At 49.6% G+C, this 23413-nt stretch overlaps 1 protein-coding gene across 13 annotated transcripts in view; it reads right to left on the bottom strand.

The window, feature by feature from the left end:
• The window catches only part of RNF213 (ring finger protein 213), a 139352-nt gene that overhangs the window by 84534 nt on the left and 31405 nt on the right, over positions 1 to 23413 (bottom strand). For 12 of the 13 annotated variants that reach the window (XM_063706018.1, XM_063706017.1, XM_055389513.2 and 9 more), the window contains 10 exons: positions 20545 to 21090; positions 20162 to 20284; positions 19075 to 19250; positions 18174 to 18332; positions 17090 to 17289; positions 13917 to 14200; positions 13108 to 13364; positions 10408 to 10605; positions 2438 to 2654; positions 1712 to 1785 (listed from right to left, as the gene is read on the bottom strand). In XM_063706018.1, the coding sequence (XP_063562088.1) occupies positions 1712 to 1785; positions 2438 to 2654; positions 10408 to 10605; positions 13108 to 13364; positions 13917 to 14200; positions 17090 to 17289; positions 18174 to 18332; positions 19075 to 19250; positions 20162 to 20284; positions 20545 to 21090 (2234 nt within the window). Of the gene's footprint in view, positions 1 to 1711; positions 1786 to 2437; positions 2655 to 10407; positions 10606 to 13107; positions 13365 to 13916; positions 14201 to 17089; positions 17290 to 18173; positions 18333 to 19074; positions 19251 to 20161; positions 20285 to 20544; positions 21091 to 23413 lie in introns of those variants that run through there. The other variant, XM_019027159.4, reaches the window with a different exon arrangement.

Raw genomic sequence — 23413 nt, forward strand, 5'->3', positions numbered from 1 at the left:
AAATATTCAGAAAGAAACAGAAAGGAGGCATGAAGAGAAAGAAATAGTAGAAGAGCGTGCAGCCCGTGTGGAATTGGCTCCAGCTCTGCCGGGCCTGGGTTTTGTGTTTTCTGAGGGACACATGGACAGAGCAGGGACTTAGGAGGAGCCTTAGGAGGGACTCGGGAGGAGCCTTAGGAGGGACTCAGGAGGAGACTTAGGAGGAGGCTTAGGAGGGACTCAGGAGGAGCCTCAGGAGGAGACTTAGGAGGAGGCTTAGGAGGGACTCAGGAGGAGCCTCAGGAGGAGACTTAGGAGGAGGCTTAGGAGGGACTCAGGAGGAGCCTCAGGAGGGACTCAGACGGAGGCTTAGGAGGGACTCAGGAGGAGCCTCAGGAGGGACTCAGGAGGAGCCTCAGGAGGGACTCAGGAGGAGGCTTAGGAGGGACTCAGGAGGAGCCTCAGGAGGGGCTCAGAGGGAGGCTTAGGAGGGACTCAGGAGGAGCCTTGGGAGGGACTCAGGAGGGGACTCAGGAGGGACTTAAGAGGACACTTAAGAGGAGCTTAAGAGGAGAGTTGATGGAGGGGGCTGGGAAGGCGGTGTAAGAAAGGACTCCCTGGGCTGAGAATGTGACACACAGTGGTGGGGAGATAGGGAGCTTGTGGGGGGGATCCTCAAGTCACAGGTGCTGGATCAACATCAGCAGAGACGTGAACAAAGGAGGTGAACGAAGACTGGAAGTGCCCGAGCCGCTCAGAGAACAGCTCAGACAACACGCATCCCATCGCTCACTGGCACATTTCAGTGGTTCTGCATTCTGTCTGCTGACCCCTCAGGGTATCAGAGGTCATAAATTTGCAGGAGCAAACGATTTTGGATAATTATATAAAGCTACCTTTGATTTTTATCTTAAACTGACTAAGTATTAAAAAAATGCAGAACGCCCACCATGCATATGCAGTATCGTGACTATTTACAAGTAAGGGAAAAATGTACAGGAAAAAAGATCAGGGGGAGATAAACCCAAATCTTAGCAGCTGATATCTATTATTTCCCTTTAAAAAAAAAAAAAAAAACAGACGGCCAGGCATGGTGGCTTATGCCTGTAATCCCAGCACTTTGGGAGGCCAAGACAGGTGGATCACCTGAGGTCAGGAGTTCGAGACCAGCCTGGCCAACATGGTGAAACCCCATCTCTACTAAAAATACAAAAATTAGCCAGGCGTGGTGGCATGCGCCTGTAATCCCAGCTACTCAGGAGGCTGAGGAAGAAGAATCACTTGAACCTGGGAAGCAGAGGCTGCAGTGAGCCAAGATCGTGCCATTGCACTCCAGCTTGGGCAACAAGAGTGAGACTCCATCTCAAAAAAACAAACAAACAAACCAACACACAAAAATTAGCTGGGCGTGGTGGGGTGTGCCTGTAATCTCAGCTACTCGGGAGGCTGAGACAGGAGAATCACTTGAACCAGGAGATAGAAGTTGTAGCGAGCTAAGGTTGCATCACTGCACGCCAGCCTGGGCAACAGAGTAAGACTCTGACTCAAAAAAAAAAAAAAAAAAAAAAAAAACAGACGACTACATTAATAACCTGAGAAGAGAAGTGGGCCACATATCAATTTATGACCTTGCTGTTACAACGCAAATGTGGGTCACGGCCAATTACAGGGGTCAGAGGAAGCCCCCGGGGGCCGCATGTGAGGGAGAGACTGCATCGTGCTTTCCACTTACTTGTCCCGGTAAGTGTCCAGGAGTGTCAACAGCATTTCTAAAATGTTCTGAACGTTCTGAACATCCTGAACATCCTAAGGGGGAGAAAAAAAGAAAAACAGGACAAAAGATTGAATCACAATGCCACTGTCATTGCTAAAACAGAGCTGAAAAAAATCCAACATCAATATGGTATACATTGTTTTCTTCCTACAAATTTTAAGGTGCTCACATACTAATCTTACCTCTTTTACAGGTAAAACTCAGGATTTAAACTTATACCATTTTCTCCACCAAAAAATGTGAAAGGAAGAATGGCAGCTACGAAGTGCATCACATGAGATCTTCTTCTTTTTTTTTTTTTGAGACGGAGTCTCACTCTGTCGCCCAGGCTGGAGTGCAGTGGCGTGATCTCGGCTCACTGCAAGCTCCGCCTCCCGGGTTCACACCATTCTCCTGCCTCAGCCTCCTGAGTAGCTGGGACTACAGGCACCCACCACCCCGCCCAGCTAATTTTTTTGTATTTTTAGTAGAGACAGGGTTTCACTGTGTTAGCCAGGATGGTCTCGATCTCCTGACCTCGTGATCTGCCCGCCTCGGCCTCCCAAAGTGCTGGGATTCAGGTGTGAGCCACTGCACCCAGCCCACTGTCTGTTTTTTAGGAATAAGAATCCTGAGCTTTCCATGTTGAGTTATCTAGTCTGCTTTTGCTAAGCCAGGACTCCAGAGCCGACTTCAGACACAAACCTGCGTAGTCAAGACTTGCTGAAGTCCCGGAAGCCGGTAGTAAATCCCTGAAAGACAGTCCAGGATATGAGCAGGAAAATGACCCAGGTGCTCAATGAAGTTTTCCATATACGTAACCAGGTGACTCAGAGGTAGCAGACTAAACCAGGACCGGAAGAGAGGCTCGTCTATGCTCAGCAAATGCTGCTTCTCTCTCATAAACTGAAGTAGGGAGCTCCTGCATAAGAGAAATAGGGACGGAGAAAAGAGACGCAGTGAGATCAGTGAGGGAAAATGGAGGAAACCAATGCTGGAGGGACAGAAACAGTCCCGAATTCAAAAATGATTTAAATACTACTTGAGGCCGGGCGTGGTGGCTCACACCTGAATCCCAATACTTGGGAGGCTGACTCGGGAGGATCACTTGAGCCCAGGAGCTTGAAACCAGCCTGGGGAACCTAGTGAGGCCCTGTCTCTACTTTAAAAAATAAAATAAAGGCTATGTGGAAAACAAAAATATGCAGTGAATCAAATGAAAAGTACAGAACAACCTATTGAGAATTAACTTAATGGCCGGGCGTGGTGGCTCACGCCTGAATCCCAGCACTTTGGGAGGCCGAGGCGGGTGGATCAGTTGAGGTTAGAAGTTTGCAACCAGCCTGGCCAACACGGTGAAACTGTGTCTCTACTAAAAATACAAAAATCAGCCAGGCATGGTGGCACATGCCTGTAATCCTGTAATCCCAGCTACTCAGGAGGCTGAGGCAGAAGAATCACTTGAGCCCCGGCGGCAGAGATTGCAGTGAGCCGAGATCACGCCACTGCACTCCAGCCTGGGCAACAGAGTGAGACTCTGTCTCAAAAAAAAAAAAGGAAAAAAAAAGGAGAATTAACTTAATATAGAATTCAGAATACGGAAAAAGAATTCACTGCTGGCCATTCTGGGCACGCTCCCATGGGGTAGCCCTGTTCTACAAGGAGCAGTAATATTAAAAAATAGTAATAAAATCAGGCCGGGTGCAGTGGCTCACGTCTGTAATCCCAGCACTTTGGGAGGCTGAGGCAGGCAGATCACCTGAGGTTGGGAGTTCGAGACCAGCCTGACCAACATGGAGAAATCCCGTCTCTACTAAAAATCCTAAATTAGCCGGGCATGGTGGCGCACACCTGTAATCCCAGCTACTTGGGAGGCTGAGGCAGGAGAATCACTTGAACCTGGGAGGCAGAGATTGCGGTGAGCCAAGATCGTGCCATTGTACTCCAGCATAGGCAATGAGAGCAAAACTGTCTCAAAAAAAAAAAAAAAAAGAGTTCACTGCTGGGTGCAGTGGCTCATGTCTGTAATCCCCACAACTTGGGAGGCCAAAGCAGGAGGATGGATAGCTTGAGGCCAGCAGTTTGAGACCAACCTGGGCAACATAGCAAGATTCCATCTCTACAAATAAATAAATAAATACATAAAAAGAATTCATTGAGATGGATGAATCTTGACAACATTATGCTCAGTGAAATAAATCAGACACAAAAGGACAAATCCTGTGTGATTCCACTCACGTGAGGTCCCCAGAGAAGTCAAAATCCTAGAGACAGAGAGGAGAACAGTGGTTACCAGGAGGAGGGGGAGTGTGGAGGTCGTGTTTCATGGGGATGGAGTTTCAGCTGGGGAAGCTGAGTTCTGGAGGTGGACGGTGCTGACGGCTGCACGACAGTGTGAATGTGCTTGGTGCCAGGGAACTGTGCCTTGAAAAGGAGTTAACATGGTAAACTGGGGATTATGTATATTTTACAATAAAAGGGATATACCCCAATAATTAAGCCTCTTAATTATTATTATTATTATTTATTTATTTATTTATTTATTTATTTATTTGTGTTGGAGTCTCACTCTGTTGCCTTGGCTGGAGTGCAGTGGTGTGATCTCGGCTCACTGCAAGCTCTGCCTACCAGGCTCACGCCATTCTCCTGCCTCAGCCTCCCCAGTAGCTGGGACTACAGGCGTGTGCCACCACGCCCGGCTCATTTTTTGTATTTTTAGTAGAGATGGGGTTTCACCGTGTTAGCCAGGCTTGTCTCAATCTCCTGACCTTGTGATCCACCCGCCTCGGCCTCCCAAAGTGCTGGGATTACAGGTGTGAGCCACTGCACCCAGCCAAGCCTCTTAATTATTATTAACGAGTGTCCAGGATCAAACAGCCCAAGCGGGCTCAGCGAAGGCCCTTAAATAATGCTGATTCTGGAACACAGTACTGGAGACCCAAAATGTTGACAATGGAAAAGAAATAAAGCAAGGTTCCCCAGAAGTAACAGAAGTTATGAAAAACATATCAATAAAGGTTCACTGCATACTAAAGGCCACTTTTACCTGAACGATCGGATCTTTAGGAACAATGCTACTGCAGACTTTTCAAGATATTTAAAGATAAGTACATAAAAATAGCAATAATAATAAAAGGTACTCTATATTTCTACTATATCTAGCCTTTCTAGGTAAATATGGACCATCCATGGGTCTGACTATATTGACTGTTTTCTCTCTTGATCATCTAGTGGCCTCTTCTGTTATCAGGGGCTGAGTTAATAGTTTAGATGAAGTACAGCTTTGTTGTAGCTTTAATTAGAATTGGTTCCCAACGGCTGGCCAGGCACAGTGGGTGGCTCACGCCTGTATCCCAGCACTTTGGAAGGCTGAGGCGGGCAGATCACTTGAGGCCAGGAGTTCAAGACCAGCCTGGCCAACATGGCAAAACCCATCTCCACTAAAAATACAAAAATTAGCCACATGTGATGTGTGATGACATGCACCTGTAGTCCCAGCTACTTGGGAGGCTGAGGCACAAGAATCACTTGAACCTGGGAGGCGAAGGTTGCAGTGACCAGAGATCGCGCCACTGCACTCCAGCCTGGGCGACAGAGCCAGACTCCGTCTCAAAAAAAAAAAAAAAAAAAAAAGAAAAGAAATAGAATTGGTTTCCAAAGGCTTTTACGTCTTCTAAAGGCAAGACCGTAACACTGCCTTTAGCAGAAGTTGGGATCCAGGGGCGCAGAGCAACTGCCTCATTTTTTCTGCTGTCCCCAGTCTTTGGCATTCGGCAGGCTCTGAGCATCATGCTTTATGAGGGGGCGTCTCTTTCAGTTCTCCAGCCCCTTTCCCAACTGGATGGTCACTGTCTTGTTCTCACTGCAAGGCCCAGAGTGCTGCAGTCATTACCTCTGTTCTCCTATCCTACCTTCAGACCTTAGCAGATTCTGTGGCCTGAGCCTCCAGGCTAGGGGAAGGAGGAATTTCCAGGACTCTCTCATCAATAGGACTTACTGATGTATTAACTGCCTGCCTCTCCAGCTAGAATGCAAGCTCCACGAGGCCAGGAGCAGCTGTCTGTTTTGAGCAGTGCTGTACACCCTGTGCCTTGAGTAGTACTTCCTAGCACAAGGAAGGTGCTCTTCAAGTATTCATCCAGTGAATGAATGAATACATTCTGGCACATTAATAAGAGAAAGACCATTTCAAGGCCAAAATAAATTAATCTATTTTGCTTAGAAGGGTTAATCTGTGGTCATTATGACTGTTCTATTAAATAACCCAGTATTCAGTATTTCAGAGAGATTATACTTAAAGAGAAAGTTTGTGGTTACCTGTCAAGAATCTGAAAATAAAGATGCTTTTATTTCAACTTCTAGGGAATCTGGACTTCTACCACTGCAGCCTTGACCTCCCTGGCTCAAGCGATCCTCTCATGTAAGCCTCCCAAGTAGCTGGTACTGCAGGTATACCACACCATGCCTAACTATTTTTTTTGTTTGTTTTTTTGTAGAAACTGGGTTTTACTATGTGCCCAGACTGGTCTTGAACTCCTGGCCTCAAGTAATCCTCCTGCCTGGGCTTCCCAAAGTACTGGGATTATAGGCATGAGCCACCAAGCCCAGCTGCTTTTATTATTTTTAAACTGACACATAATAATTGTACATATTTATGGGGAACAGTGTTATATTTCTATATATGTATACAATACATAATGTATACAAATGCATACAGAGAATACATTTTATGCACTGTATATACATATAAATATGTCTACAATGTATACTATGTACAAAGTATACAGTCTGTAATCTGTACAAATATATGGCTACAACATATATGCATACAATGTATACTGTGTACAAATCAGGGTAATTAGCATATCTATCTCAAACATTTATTTCTTTGTGTTGGAAACATTCAAACTCCACTCTTCTAGCTATTTGAAAAACATAATAAATTGTAAATTACAGTCGTTCCATACTGCTCTAGGACCCTAGAACTTACTCGTCCTATCTAGCCATACTTTTGTATCCACTAGCCAACCTTTGGCTAGCCCTCTCCCCATCCTTCCTCGCCTCTCGTAACTACTATTCTACTCTCTCCTTCTAGAAGATCAACTCTTTTCACATCCACGTATGAGTGGGAATATGCAGTATTTCTCTTTCTGCGCCTGGCTTATTTCACTTAACGTAATCTCCTCCAAGCTCGTCCATGTTGCTGCGAAAGACAGAATTTCATTCTTTTTGGTGGCCAAATAGTATTCTACTGTGTATATAGACAACACTTTCTTCATCCACTCATCTGCGGGTGGACACTCAGGATGATTCCATATTATGGCTATTGAGTGTTACGATAAATATAGGAGTGCAGCTATCTCTTCAACATACTGATTTCCTTTACTTTGGATATATCCCCAGCAGTATGATTGCTGGATCATACAGTAGTTCTATTTTTAGTTTTTTGGGAACCTTTATACTGTCCTCCGTAGTGGCAGTACTAATTTACATTCCTACATTGTATGAGAGTTTCTCTTTCCCACATCCTCACTGGCATTTATTTTTTGTCTTTTTGATCACAGCTATTCTAACTTGGGTAAGACCATATCTCATTGTGGTTTTGATTTGCATTTCCCTAATTAATGATGCTGATCATGTTTTCATATGCCTGTTGGTTATTTGTGTGTCTTCTTTTTAGATGACTACTCAACTCATTTGTCCATTTTTAGATCTGATTTTTTCTGTTCACTTGTTTGAGTTCCTTAAATCCCCCTATCCAACATGTAGATGACAAATATTTTCTCCCATTCCGTGGACTGTCTCTTCACTCTGTTGATAGTTTCCTTTGCTGCACAGAAGCTTTTTGATTTGATGTAATCCCATTTATCTCACTTTACTTTTGTTGCCTGTGCTTTTAAGGACTTCTCCATAATTTTTCTCCAATCTTTGCCCAGACCTAGGCAATACCATTCTAGACATAGGAATGGGCAAAGATTTCACGACAAAAATACCAAAAGCAATCACAAGAAAGGCAAAAATTGACAAATAAGAACTAATTAAACTGAGGAGCTTTTGCACAGCAAAAGAAACTATCAACAGAGTAAACAGATGACCCACAGAATGGGAGAAAATTTTAGCAAAATATGCATCTGACAAAGGTGTAATATCCAGCATCTATAAGGAACATACACAAATTTACAAGAAAAAAAAAACAAGCAACCTCATTAAAAAGTGGGCAAAGGACATGAACAGACACTTTTCACAAGAAGACATACATGTGGCTAACAGGCATATGAAAAAAAGCTCAACATCACTCATCATTAGAGCAATGCAAATCAAAATCACAATGAGGCCGGGCATGGTGGCTCACACATGCAATCCCAGCACTTTGGGAGGCCAAGGTGGGTGGATCACTTGAGGTCTGGGGTTTGAGACCAGCCTGGCCAACATGGTGAAACCCCATCTCTACTAAAAATACAAAAATTAGCCAGGCATGGTGGGGTGCCTGTGGTCCCAGCTACCCAGAAGACTGAGGCAGGACAATCACTTGAACCTGGGAGGCAGAGGTTACAGTGAGCTGAGATTGTGCCACTGCAATCCAGCCTGGGTGATAAAGCGAAACTCCATCTCAAACAAAACAAAACAAAAACCACAATGAAGCCAGGCGTGGTGGCTCATGCCTGTAATCCTAGAACTTTGGGAGGCCGAGGCAGGTGGATCACTTGAGGTCAGGAGCTGAAGAACAGCCTGGCCAACATGGTGCAACCCTGTCTCTACTAAAAAGACAAAAATTAGCCACATGTGGTGGCGCACACCACCAATCCCAGCAGAATCGCTTGTGCCGAGGAGGCAGAGGCTGCAGTGAGCTGAGATCACACCACTGCACTCCAGCCTGGGTGACAGAGCCAGACTCTCTTAAAAAAAAAATACAGTGAGATACCATCTTAACACCAGTCAGAATGGCTGCTATTAAAAGGTAAAAAAATAACAGATGCTGGTGAGGTTGTGGAGAAAAAGGAATGCTTATGCACTGTTGGTGGGAGTGTAAATTAGTTCAACCATTACGGAAGACAGTGTGGCAATTCCACAAATACCATTCACCGCAGCAATCCCATTACTGAGTATATACCAAAAGCAATATAAACCGTTCTATTAGAAAGAAACATGCCCACATATGTTCATTGCAGCACAATTCACAATAGCAAAGACATGGAATCAAACTCAATGCCCATCAACAGTAGACTGGATAAAGAAAATGTGGTACATACAATACACACCATGGAATACTATGCAGCCATAAAAAAGAATGAAATCATGTCCTTTGCAGGAACATGGATGGAGCTGGAGGCCATTATCCTTAGCAAATTAACTCAGGAACAGAGAACCAAATACCGCATGTTCTCACTTGTAAGTGGGAGCTAAATGATGAGAGCACAGGGACACATAGAGGGGAACAACACACACTGGGGCTTATCGGAGGGTGGAGGATGGGAAGAGGGAGAGGATCAGGAAAAATAGCTAATGGGTACTAGGCTTAATATTTGGATGATGAAATAATCTGTACAAAAAAACTCCATAACACAAGTTTATCTATATAACAAACCTACACATGTACTCCTGAACTTAGAAGTTAAAAATAAATAAATAAATAAATAAACTTTCTCTGGTAATATTTTCTTGTGATAAAGGAGAGGTTATTAAATTTGAATCAGAGATCAGGATTATATATACTGCCAATATTCCTCTCCTTTAAGCCAGCATTATGTAAAGGTATAAATGGTTTAGAGTTCACAATGCCTTTGACCTAGCAGTTCCACTTGTAGGAATCTATCTCAATGAAGTCATGGGACAGAGAATGCTAAGGATGCTTATGAAAGCACGCTGAAAAAACGAAACTGCACAACCAACCAAATGTCCTGTAACAGAGAACTGGCTCAATACAAGGCTGGCACTCTCTCTGGCTGGAACGCTAAGCAATCATTATCTTAACAACATAGACGGGTATTTGCTGATGGAAAAAATGGTTCACAAAATACTGTTAAGAGGAAAAATCAGGTTGTAAACCAGAATAAATAACACATCATTTGTTGTTGTTCTTTTAAGTACATAAAACACCCACGAATCCATATTTGGACAAAACCACAAATAGGTATGCCACCGTGCTAACAACGGCTGCCTCTGAGGTTACAAGTTGTTTCTGTATTCTTGATAGTTTTTTGTTTGTTTGTTTTAGACACAGTCTCGCTCTGTCGCCCAAGCTACAGTGCAGTAGCATGATCCCAGCTCACTGCAACCTCCACCTCCTGGGTTCTAGTGATTCTCCTACCTCAGCCTCCAGAGTAGCTGGGATTACAAGCACATGCCACCACACCTGGCTAATTTTTTTTTTTTTTTTTTTTTGGTATTTTTCGTACAGACAGGTTTTCACCATGTTGGCCAGGCTGGTGTCGAACTCCTGACCTCAGGTGATCCACCCGTCTCAGCCTCCCAAAGTGCTGGGATTACAGGCATGAGCCACTGTGCACAGCCTATTCTTGATAGTTTTGATGTCTTAAAATGTTAAAAGAGCGTGTGTTAGTTCTGTCATTAGAATCAGGAATGGAGTCACTGCAGAGCCCGCCGGGACTCCGGGTGTACAATATAGGAGTCAGTCTTCCTAGATTCATGTAGATAAGCACAACTCTACGACTTACGTATCTAGCATTTGTTCCCGGAACGGTGAGAAGGAGAGTCCCTCCAGAGCGGCCCAGGTGTCCTCAGGCTGTCTCCAGGCATCCTTGTGCCGCGGGGCCAGCTCCATACAGCAGTGCAGGACAGGCAGGGCGCCCAGCCAGGCGTACGTCCTTGTGTCCATGCATCTTTGGCACAGGTTCACCAGGTACAGCTGCCAGCTGGAACGGAATAAAGATCCCGCAGTGAGCTGAGCTGGCCAGGGAGTCATCTCCCTGGGAGTCTGGAGTCCCAACAGGAAGCAAGCACCGTGCACACAGAGCAAGAGGAGCACCGCGCGTGGCTGAGCAGAGTTTCACTCACGCAGGAGACAGGGCTTCCCTCAGCCCCCAGCCTAGGGCGTCAGCTCCTTTGCAGGCCCTCGCCAAATCCCCACAACAAACTCCCAGGACAGGGGTGGGATCTCAGAAGCAGGGGTCCTGGCTAAGTAGTCAACGCAGGGTCCTGACTGACAGAGCTGGCGTTTGAACCCAGGCCATCTGGCAACAGTAAATCTAAATATAAAGCAACTTGTGAAATTTATTTTCATTGTTTAGAGACAGAGTCTCACTCTGTCATCAAGGCAGCGCGGTGGTGCGATCATTATAACCTCGAACTCTTGGGCTCAAGGGATCCTCCTACCTCAGCCTCTCAAGTGCTGGAATTACAGGTGCACCACCACACCCAGCTAGCTACATTTTTTTTTTTTTTTTTTGAGACGGAGTCTCACTCTGTTGCCCAGGCTGGAGCGCAGTGGCACGATCTTGGCTCACTGCAAGCTCTGCCTCTCGGGTTCACGCCATTCTCCTGCCTCAGCCTCCCGAGTAGCTGGGATTACAGGTGCCCGCCACCATGCCTGGCTAGTTTTTTGTATTTTTTGTAGAGACAGGGTTTCACCATGTTGGCCGGCTCTATTTTTTATTTTAATTTTTGTTTCCCAGACTGATCCTGAACTCCTGGGCTCAAGCAATCCCTCCTGCCTCAGCCTCCCAAAGCACTGGGATTACAGGTGTGAGCCATAATGCCCGGCCAAAACAACTTTTTTTTTTTTTTTTGAGATGAAGTCTCACTGTGTCGCCCAGGCTGGAGTGCAGTGGCACAATCTCGGCTCACTGCAACCTCCGCCTCCTGGGTTCACGTGATTCTCCTGCCTCAGCCTCCTGAGTAGCTGGGATTACAGGCATGCACCACCACGCCTGGCTAAATTTTGTATTTTTAGTAGAGACAGTGTTTCACCATGTTGGTCAGGCTGGTCTCGAACTCCTGACCTTGTGATCCGCCTGCCTTGACCTCCCAAAGTGCTGGGATTACAGGCGTGAGCCACCGTGCCCGGCCCCAAAACAACTTTTTAAACATAAGGGTTGAGCCTATAAACAATACATGGTGAATCTCCTACAGTCAAAAGATATTAATGATTCCTCATACTTTAAGCACCGGCACTAACTCTGTACATTGCCTTTGCCTCCACATCTCCTCTTTGTCAAAATGTGCAGCGTTTATTTGGTTGTTTTATATTTGTAAAACCAGGCCAGGCACAGTGGCTCATGTCTATAATCCCAGCACTTTGGGAGGTCGAGGCAGGCGGCTCACAAGGTCAGGAGCTCAAGACCACCGTGGCAACATGGCGAAACCCCGTCTCTACAATAAATACAAAAATTAGCTGGAAGTGGTGGTGTGCATCTGCAGTCCCAGCTACTCAGGAGGCTGAGGTGGGAGAACCACCTGAGTCTGTGAGGCTGAAGCTGCAGTGAGCTGATTGCTCCACTGCACTCCAGACTGGGGGAACAGAGTAAGACACTGTCTCAAAACAACAAATAAATAAATGTGTAAAACTGAGAGGCAGATGTCGTGATAAGACATGCTGGTCAGGAAAGGCTACCTAATGTCATTCTCAAGTTCAAATCAACACACGCAGAGAGAGTGCAGAGCTCAGTGGGGTCTGAGCAGGTACCAAGTCAAAGGCCATCGCCTTCTCACCACTGAACATTTCAGGCCCAGGACAGTCACACTGTGTTTCCTGAACTAGACACGGCACAGGCAGGGGCATGGGGAGAACATTCACACTCTTCTGCAGATGTCCCTGAGGGGATGAGTTCAGGCTGGCATCACGCCACAACCTCCTAAACACGCGCACACAGAGGCTGCTCATGATACCACACGAAGCTTCAAAAAGCAGGGTATTCAGACCCAGCACGGTGGCTCACGCCTACAATCCTAGCACTTTGGGAGGCCGAGGTGGGTGGATCACTTGAGGTCAGGAGTTCGAAACCAGCCTGGCCAAAATGGTGACAACCCTTCTCTACTAAAAATACAAAAATTAGCCGTGTGTGGTAGTGTGCACCTGTAGTCCCTGCTACTAAGGAGGCTGAAGCAGGAGAATTGCCTAAACCTGGGAGGCGGAGGCTGCAGTGAGCCAAGATTGCGCCACTGTACTCCAGCCTGGGTCACAGAGTGAGACGCCGTCTGGGGGGAAAAAAAAGGCAGGGAATTCAACAGAGGACAGAATATAATAAAAATAAGACAGACGCTAGGAAAAACTACTGACATGACCACAGTGAGTGGTAAAATCACGGGTGGTTTTATTTCTTGCCTGTGTGCTTTCAGTCACTCTAGTCAAGCACTTATTTTTGCAATCAGAGAAAATCATTATAATAGCTATAAAAAACATTTTGACAAAATAATACCTCTGAGGTATCCCAAGGATGTGGCTTAGGTCACGGTGAAACTCATCTGGTGAGCTGGCATCTGAGGTTAGGAGGTGACACAACCAGTCCAGGCTGCCTTCTAATAAAAGCTCAATTTTTTCCACTACAAAAAGGACAATCAGGCCTATTTTCAGTTTACGCCTCACTGGGCAGTCCATAGGCAAAGAGTCCGTGCTTTTTCTGTCCAGCAATGATACCACGTGCTTTTTCAGATGTTGCCACAGGTATCTCTTCACCTGATGGTGGGAGAAGAGGAAGATGCATGAACCATGGACTTGAATTCACCGGCAGTGTCCAGAGCTGCCCCAGCACCACAGCTAGGGCGGCAGACCCCATCCGTGCCCCATCACCACACCTGCGAGAGCCACGGGAGGAGCTGCAGTGCAGCCAAGACCCTGGCATGAGGGCTCAGGCAGGGCCCCTGAGGCTCATCAGGGCTCAGCTTCAGCTCAGAAACAGCTCCAGGCCGGCCTGAAACCCGCCCAGGCTGCACTGCAGTGTGGGTAAAGGTGCAGTGACAGAGGGTGCCCCGTTCCTTCCACTCTCCCTCCAAGGCCAGGGGAGGACTCAGGACTGTTGCTGGGGTGGGGCTCAGATTACAACCAGTAAAAGGAGGAAAATGGGGAGGGCAGAGAAATCCCAAGAGACAGTGGTAGGAGAAAAGGCTGGAAAGTTCTACACATTCCCATTTGCAACCTGGCCCACAGAGTCAAGGGGTCATCCGGCCACTAGCAGGTCAGGTGTGGCTCCTGCCCAGCAGGTAGAGCAGCTGGTGGCAAGCCTGATACCTCTTTCTCCCTGTACTGCAAATCGGTCCACAGCTGTGCCTGTCCTTCATAAATCATAGGCTGTTGCAGGACAAAGCAAAACTGCTCGAACTGGGTGAAGAAGCTGTTCAGGTTGATGGCGTCCCAGGTCTGCAGGATGCTGAAGGTGCTGTCCAGCATGAGCGCAGCGGCAATCTGCTTCCCCTTCACCAGGTCCTTCCTCGGCCCGTCTGTGATGTGGCTCATGACTTTCTGGAGTCTCCCATGAGGCTTCATATAAACTATGTCATAGTACTGATGCCAGTCTAAGAGGGACAGAAGGAACAAGAGCCTACCTAAGACCATCAAAACCCTGGAGACCTAGACGCTAGCCTAGAAGGCTGATCACAACTGGTACAGATATGGAGTAAATGGGGCAGAGGAAGGGAGGAAGGGAAAAGCAAAAACCCACACACTGACGACAGCCAGACTCCTCCATCTGACTTCTCATCTGAGGCCGGCCCCGTGCAAACAGACATCCTAGACGTCCCACAGTAATGAGTGGAAAGCCCAGGGTCATGCGATGCAGCGGGCCTGAGACTTGCAACAGATCTCTAACTATGTAGCTCAGCAAACTTGATCAACAACTTCCTTAAACATCATCACAAGGAGGTGGAATGTGTCATACGGAAATCGCATCCCCCCACTAGCAACTGAGCACTGTCCCGGTCAATCACTGAGTTGGTTTCCTCTGTACTAGGAACGGGACACAGCCCCTGGAGGAAGGTGCAGGCTGCCCAGCTGGCACAGATGGCCCTTGGCATGGTGGCTGACACAGGGCAAGGGCTGAATTCGTGACTGTTCTTAGGCTCCATTGCAAACGATATGAGTGCAGACCTCACTGCAGAAAACCCAGTGAGGTCGACTGTAAAATAATTAGAAAACCCAAGATGTCAATGACACGGTCAGAGGCCACGTGAAGACCTACAAACAGAAGTAAAAATCAGGCAGAAACGGGAAGCGCCCAGACAGGCCTCCTCAGCCCCCTGCCATGCTTTCGACCCACAGTTGTCTAGACTGGCAGGCCCGCCCACCCCAGCTCTGCACCCTGGGCCCAGCAGGGCCTGCAACTGTTTAGTTCTCAACTCGGTCATCACCTCCTTGTGGAAGCTTCTGCCGACCTCCAGGTCAAATCCCCTACCACATGTTTTTTTTTTTAGACTGAGTCTCCCTCTGTCGCCCAGGCTGGAGTGCAGTGGCACGATCTCGGCTCACTGCAAGCTCCGCCTCCCGGGTTCACGCCATTCTCCTGCCTCAGCCTCCCGAGTAGCTGGGACTACAGGCGCCCGCTGCCAACACGCCCGGCCAATTTTTTTGTATTTTTAGTAGAGACGGGGTTTCACCGTGTTACCCAGGATGGTCTCGATCTCCTGACCTCGTGATCCGCCCGCCTCGGCCTCCCAAAATGCTGGGATTACAGGCGTGAGCCACCACGCCCAGCCACCACGTGCCCTTTTAACCGAGCCATCAATGCCATGGCATTTATCAGAGCAGGAATTCCATATTTATATATATGGAATTCCATATTTAAATGTATTTATATATGGAATTACTGGACTAATGCCTATTCTCTCAAAGCTTAAGTTCTCAGAGTACACTCTCTAGCTAGTAAAAATCATGTTTGGCTGGGCACGGTGGCTCGCGTCTTAATCCCAGCACTTTGGGAGGCCAAGATGGGCGGATTGCTTGAGCCCAGGAGTTCGAGACCAGACTGGGCAACATAGCAAGACCAGTCTCTCCAAAAAAAATATATGAAAAATTTGCCAGACATGGTGGCACACGCCTGTAGGCCCAGCTACTTGGGGGGCTGAGGGGGAGGATCAGCTGAGCCCTGGTGGTTGAGGCTGTAGTGAGCCGAGATCGTGCCACTGCACTCCAGCTTGGGTGACAGAGCGAGATCCTGTCTCAGAAAAAAAATATATATATATGTTTACAAAAACGAAAAAATATATACTCTATAAAGTTCTTAGGACTTCTGTCTTTGTCCAAGGTGGAGTGACAGGGACTAAATTTACATTCTTCCCTATCTGCCTAAAACAACACATGAACAACATAAACAGTAAAACAACTGTTTCCAAGACACCAGACACCAGGGGGCAGGGAGGCCCTGGTTGCCAAGGGAAAGCAACAACCAGTTGACCCCAGCTCACTTCCTTGAGTTTCAGGGTCACTGTGCAGGGAGGGGGAGCGAGGGGAAGCCCAGGACCCCCCAGGTGAGGAGGCGGCACTGGGAGTCCAGGTGATCAACACAGTCAAGTCTTGATCTCTGTCTGTCAAGTTTGCAGACAGAGAACCCAGGTGGGGGACCCCCGAGAGAGGCATGAAGGGGTGCAGAGGGCTCTGCGAGAAGGGAAGCGCCCGCGTCTATCGACAGATGGGCAGAGGGGCTGATGTGCTGAGGATGACAGCCAGCAGGAGCCTGCAGATGGGGCTCTGGATGTCATCTCCAGTCAACCAACTGAAAATCTCTAGAGAAGGGACAAGTCCCAGTGGCCTCCTGGTCACTGCACTTGTCCCTGACCCAGCTCCCAGGCCTTTGCTGCCCCTCTGTTCCCAGCCGCAGCCCTTCTTCTGGCTTCGTTTTCTCTCCTTTCCCTTAATTAAAAATCCTTTCCAGCTGGGCACAGTGGCTTACACCTGTAATCCCAACACTTTGGGAGGTCGAGGAGGGCAGATCACCTGAGGTCAAGGTCCAACATGGTGAAACCCTGTCTCTCTAAAAATACAAAAGTTAGCTGGGGGTGGTGACAGGCTCCTGTAATCCCAGCTACTCGGGAGGCTGAGGCAGGAGAACTGCTTGACCCTGGGAGGCAGAGGTTGCAGTAAGCCGAGATCGCACCACTGTACTCCAGCCTGAGCGACAGACTCTGTCTCAGAAAACAAACAAACAAAAAGTCCTTTCCATGTTTCCTCCTGCAAGTGAGTAGGTAAGTCACACTGAGCTCAAAGGAGAAGCCAATACATCTTTAACCAACCAGAGATACAACCCAGAGTCAGTGTCACTGAACCTGGAGGCTGGGGCGGGGTCAATGCAGAGCAAAGAGGACCTCACTGCCCAGGCAAAGTCTGTGCTCTCCAGAGAGACGCGTCCAGTACCGCGGGATTGGCACCTGCACTCCAGAGGGGTGAGCAGACAGCCTGCTGCCACAACTTACCTCCTGAGCCCAGAAGTGAAGATTTTATGAACAGACAGCGGTTGACGTACTCGCCCTTCTTCTGCTGGTGCTTGTAAATGAACTCATACTCAAAAGATTCCCCATTATAAATGACGTACTTGTAAGGAATGTATTTATCTAGGTGCTTCTTGGAAATGCAAACAATGCCTTCAACAAGAACACGGTCATGACCCAAGTCTCTGTGAATGAACAGGATACGGTTGGCTATCCAAAATTCCTACCCCGGAAATTTTAGTTATTCTCAAACGTAGCATGGAGTGCAAAGCTATAAGTTGATGTGGCAAGGCTGGGTTCAGTGGCCCATGCCTGAAATCCCTGAGGCGGGAGGACTTCTTGAGTCCAGGAGGTCAAGGCTGCATTGACCTGTGATCCCACCACTGCACTCCAGCCTGGGTGACAGAGCAAGACTCCGTCTCAGATAAACAAAGCTGGGCATGATGGCCCAGGAGATTGAGGCTGCAGTGAGTCATGATTGCACTCCAGCCTAGGCAACAGAGCAAGATCCCCTCTCTAAAAAGAAAAAAAAAATTATAAGAAAGAAAGAAAGAATACTTTTAAAAAGAAAAAGGTCCATGATGGAATATGACACCAAAATGCATGGCCAGGAAGAGCTGTCTGAAATATTCATCTTCCAGAACCCGAAGAATGTCGTCAACTCACTGGATAAAAATTATTTAAAGGCTGCGCGCAGTGGCTCACGCCTGTAATCCCAGCACTTTGGGAGGCCTAGGCGGGCAGATCACCTGAGGTCAGGAGTTTGAGACTAGCCTAGCCAGCATTTAGTAGAAACTCCGTCTCTACTAAAAATACAAAAATTAGCCAGGCGTGGTGGTACACACCTGTAGTCCCAGCTACTTGGGAGCTGAGGCATGAGAATCGCTTGAACCCAGGAGGCAGAGGCTGCAGTGAGCTGAGATGGTGCCACCACACTCCAGCCTGGGTGACACAGCAAGACTCCGTCTCAGAGAAAAAAAAAAAAAAAATTTTTTAAAAATACGTGTCACAGGCTGGGCATCCTATGACTTCCCTGAGGGATTCCTCCCAAGCCTACAGACACGCTCACCTGGTGTAGTGCAGCTCACAGATATTGCTGGCCCATTTTGACTCCCCAAATTCTTCTCCTCCTCTGATGAAGACTTTATGGAGGTCAGGATTGAATGGGAAATGAAGAGAGATGATGGCGTGGAAGAACACGGTGACTCCTCCGCCCAGGCTCAGCGTGCTGGTGGAAAACCAAAACAGAAATCTGATTCCCGTGAGATCGGTCCACCTGCCATGTGCATGCACACACGTGCACACACACGTGCATGCAGGCACATGCGCATGCACACATGCACTCGCACACACGCACATGCATACACGTGCACACACTCACACACACGCACACACACAAGCACATGTACCCGCACACACGTGCACGCACTCACACACATGCACGCATACATGCACACGCACACACATGTTCGCACACATACGTGAACGCACACGTACATGCACACACATGCACACACACAGGCACATGGCCCTTGTGTTCGTAATGCACATTATCACACCCTAGCAAACATGCAAGCACGTCCACGTCTGACACACTACCCCCCATGGAGGCCTCTCTTCACTGCCTCCAAAATGGAGGAAGAAGAGGTGGCCACTCCCTGCCCACCACTGAAGTGCTGGAGACAGTGGCGGGAGGCACCAGCAGGTGTCTGGGCCAGAACAGCCCCTCTCCTGAGTTCCCAAAGGCCCACGCTGGCTCCAGGACCCCAGGGGCTATTAGGAAACAAGAAACTGGCACAGGTGCCCACCCCCATCCACCTCCTAAGTGGTCCCCTTTTCCCCCAAAGTTAAACTTGCCAAAACAGCTGACTAGAAGGGCAGCCTGGATATCCCCTGAGAGTTGTGCAGGGAGAAGGTGTGCCGGGCTCTCAGGCAGGGTCTCCTTTGCTCCCCTGCGGGGGCATCCCTACCTTGCCTTCACTTCCTGGACATCTGCTTCCTGGTTTTTTTGCTCCTCGTTTTTCACAGCAGCTGCACTTCTATTCTTCCCCTCTGGCTTCTTGAGGTCTTCAGGATCCCCTTGTTCATTTTTACCGACTTTTTCTTCAGCAGCAGCCGTCTCGTCCTTGGTCTTGGTCTCAGCTTCCTGGAACAAGGAACCAAACCCTGACCTTCAAGGCCGGCCTCCACATTTCCTTTTTTTTTTTTTTTTTTTTTTTTCTGAGACAGAGTCTCGCTCTTATTACCAAGGCTGGAGTGCAGTACTGCGATCTCAGCTCACTGCAACCTCCGCCTCCCAGGCTCAAGCAATTCTCCTGCGACAGCCTCCCGAGTGGCTGGGATTACAGGCACATGCCACCACGGCCGGCTAATTTTTGTATTTTTAGTAGAGACGGGGTTTCACCATGTTGGCCATGCTGGTCTTGAACTCCTGAACTCAGGTGATGCACCCGCCTGGGCCTCCCAAAGTGCTGGGATTATAGGTGTGAGCTACCACGCCCGGCCCAGCCTCCACATTGACCCCTACAGGGGATGCTTCTTACAGCGGCCAGAGTGTTCATGACCCTTCCCCGCTCGGGACCTTCCAGTGCCGTTGGGGCCACTAATCACAGCCTCCAGAGGCACCGCTCTCCAGCCTCATTGGTGGCCTCTCCTCCCCCAACTCCTCCTGGGGGCACTGGTGTCCCTGCTGCTCTGGGAACAGGCCTACCCCACACTACCCCAGGGCCTCTGCACATGACCTTCCCAGACACCTCCGGGGACCATCCCTCACCACCTCCTTAGAGAGGCCTCGCCCAGCCACTCGGGCTGTGGGGGCCATGGTACCTCGGGGCCCACCTGGGTGCCCTCTCTTCCTCCCTCCACGCTCTTCTCACCGCTGAAGTCAGTTTCCTGACTCTCTCTCCGCTGGAATGTGAGCACCCCGAAGGCCAGAGCTTTGTCTGAATCATGGCTATATCCCCAGCACTTAAATATTCGCTGAATAATTAAATGAAAGAGGCGCAGCCGCGGGCAGGAGAGGGCCTCCTGGAGCCGGCAGGCAGGAAGGAGACGCACCTGGCAGTGTGTTTTGGAAGCAGGAGTGGTTGCTGGCAGCTGTTTCATTCTCTGGGTCTTCTCTTTCATTTCCTTCCCGGCCCCTTTAACTGCATTGGCTGGCTCAGCTGCAGCATCAACTGCCTGAAAGACCCCAAACACCAGAGCCAAGGTGACAAAATGGGCCAGGGTGACTCCGACTCAATGGTTTAAGGGGCAGCATCTGCCACAAGCCGAGGGACAGGGTGGGCCGGTGGAGGGGCAGCCCTCCAACTCCCACCCAGGGAGCAGGGCCCAGAGGACGCCCCTCCCCCCGGCAGGGAAGCAACGCCAACACCTTGCAGCAGAGCCCAGGTGCCGAGGGCTCAGTGCCACTCCCGGGCCATCTCTCCCGGATGACTCACTGTAGAGGCTGAGGCCCCTGCCTGTTGCTCGGTGGTCTGCAGTTCTGTCCCGGGCTCAGAGCTGCCTCCTTTTGACTCAGGCAACAGGAGCTCCTGGGCAGCATCTTCAGTCCTAGAACGGCCTTCACCAGCAGAGGTGGGGGGACCGGTCCCCTCCTGGGACAGGCCTCTGCCCCCAGAGGGGATGGAAGCGTCCTGGTCCTCCCCTTCCGTGTGGTCCTGGGATTGGGGGCTGCTCTGAGCCTCACTTCCTGTGGCCACTCCTGCCTCTCCCAAAGCCTGAGCCTGCAGGGGTCTGTTGCCAACCTCGGTGGGCGCAGAGAGGCCGTCACCCTCCAGTGGCGTGGTGGCTGTGCCCGGGGGCTGGCTCAGCTGGCCAGTGGGGCCACTCTGCTGGGCTTGGCTGTGGGGCAGGGCTGTGTCCTGACGCCACAGGTTTGAAAGCAAAGTCAGGTGACAGGGGCTGGCAGGAGACAGGGGCAAGGCAGCCAGCTCTGAGGAAGCGGACTTGTTCCCCTTCTTTTTCTTCCTTTTCTTCTTTTTGCTCTAAACAGAAAGAGAGACACTCACTTTATCTCTTAGATTTACTCTACTCTAGCCCGTGTTTCCCTCCAACTTCCTCTTCCATTCCTCAACTACATCAAGCTTGGCTCGACCAAAGTACCTAACATCTGTTAAATCTGCAATTTCCTGGAAAGAATGAAATTAAGAAACAAAAGTGGGGGGTGAGCAGGGTCGGGGCAAGTGGCCTTGAAGCGCTCGCCACACTCAGCACGGTCACGGCCAGGCTGAGACCCTCACACGGGCTCACTGCTTATTGGACATCCACTGAGATGGATTTTTATTTATTTATTTATTTGAGACAAGGTCTCCCTCTGTCGCCCAGGCTGGAGTGCAGTGGTGCAAACCCGGCTCACTGTAGCCTTGACCTCCTGGGCTCAAGTGATCCTCCCCCATCAACCTCTTGAGTAGCTGAGACTATAGGTGAGCATCACTACGCCCAGCTAATTTTTTTTTTATTTGTTTTTTGTAGAAACGGGGTTTCACCATGTTGCCCAAGCTGGTTTTGAATTCTCAGGCTCAAGCAATCTGCCCATCTCGGCCTCCCAAGGTCCTGGGATTATAGGCGCGAACCACTGTTCCCAGCTGGTTTTAAAAAATGCTCTGTAGAGGCAGAGTCTCACCATGTTGCTCAGGCTGGTCTCCAACACCTAGGCTCAGGCAATCCTCCCATCTTGGCCTCCCAAAGTGTGGGATTACACGCGTGAGCCACCGTGCCTGGCCTGGTTTTGAACATTAGAAAGCACACACAGGCTTTCCGTGTTTTATGCACCTCTATAAAAATATTTCATACATAAAATTTGAAATGAGAAGGATGAGACTAAAAAATGAGTAGCAGCTCCCACCGCACCCTGAGCAGGCACAGCCAGGCTCAAACGCACATCCAGGTTCAGGTGTACGGTCCCCATTTTGGAACCAGGACTGCGGCTGGTGGGAGGAGGCTGCCAGGACCCTGGGACCCCACAGGCATCTCCCAGGGGGCAGTACTCAGGGGTGCGTGTGGATCAGGTCAGTACAGGAAAGTGACTTGTAGATCCCCTGAAACCTGGTGGTGTGTGATGAGGGCCCCAAACTGCCAGGCAGCAGGTGTGAACCTGTGCCCACTCCACGCCCACCTCCTGCACCCACGTACCCGGGAAGACCTGCACACACTGAGGTGCAGCCCGGGGGCTAATGCACCCTCTCCTCAGCAACTGGTAACGAGGGGATGAGGAAGCGCCACAGGATCCCATCACTGCCACTTCAGGAGCCCCTCGGCTGACGGTCAGCCCCTGTGTGGCCCCAGGAGGAGGCTGCGTTCCCACCCACCCAGGGCATGACGAGGCCGCAGCTGGACACGGCTGCACCCCAGGGCTTCCAGGAGGCCAGGCCGACTGGCACACTTGGTGCGTTCGGGTGCGGACAGAGGAGACTCACTCCCAGCGCAGGCTGACTCTAAAACAGGGCCTCACTGAGATCTGGCCACTGCACTCCAGCCTGGGCGACAGAGTGACAGAGTGAGACTCCATCTCAAAAATAAAAAAATAGGTCGGGTGCAGTGGCTCAGGCCTGTAATCCTAGCGCTTTGGGAGGCCGAGGCAGGCGGATCACTGGAGGTCAGGAGTTCGCCACCAGCCTGGCCAGCATGGTGAGATCCCCCCCATCTCTACTAAAAACACAAAAAATTAGCTGGGCGTGGTGGCGGGCACCTGCAATCCCAGCTACTTGGGAGGCTGAAGCAGGAGAATCGCTTGAACCGGGAGGCGGAGGCTGCGGTCAGCCGATATTACGCAACTGCACTCCAGCCTGAGCAATAGAGCAAGACTCCATCTCAAAAAAAAAAAAAGCAACTGCAGAAGCAGCTGCAGAAGAAGAGTCTGGGGCTGGGGCCCAGCACTGTAGAGTGGCGTCATCAGGACAGGTGTCAGCCTCTGAATGACAGGCTGGTCAGCTGCCAGGGGACCTGCTGAGAGGGGGAAGCAAGAGGCCATCAAGAAACAGGCAGGTGCTGCACAACCCTTCACTGCAGGCACCCATCATCCTCAGTGTGCTGAGGAGACCTGGCAGGTGGGGTCCCAGCCCTGAAGACAGCCTCCCCTCGGAGAGGCGATGACACCGTCCCTGCCCGGCCAGCTGCCTGGTACCTCTGGGGCTGCCATGCAGTGGCGTCTGGGCTGGGTTTAGAGGGCCTGCCTGAGTTCCCATCCAGCTCACCCCATGCTGCAATGGCTGGGCAACCCCAGGTGGGTCACTGAGCCACCGTGGGCCTCAGTTTCCCCATCTTTAAAGTGGAGACAGCAGATGTGTCCACATCAGAGCATCACTGAGG

The sequence above is a fragment of the Gorilla gorilla genome, chromosome 4 (genome assembly GCF_029281585.2).
Source record: "Gorilla gorilla gorilla isolate KB3781 chromosome 4, NHGRI_mGorGor1-v2.1_pri, whole genome shotgun sequence".
NCBI lineage: Eukaryota > Metazoa > Chordata > Mammalia > Primates > Hominidae > Gorilla > Gorilla gorilla.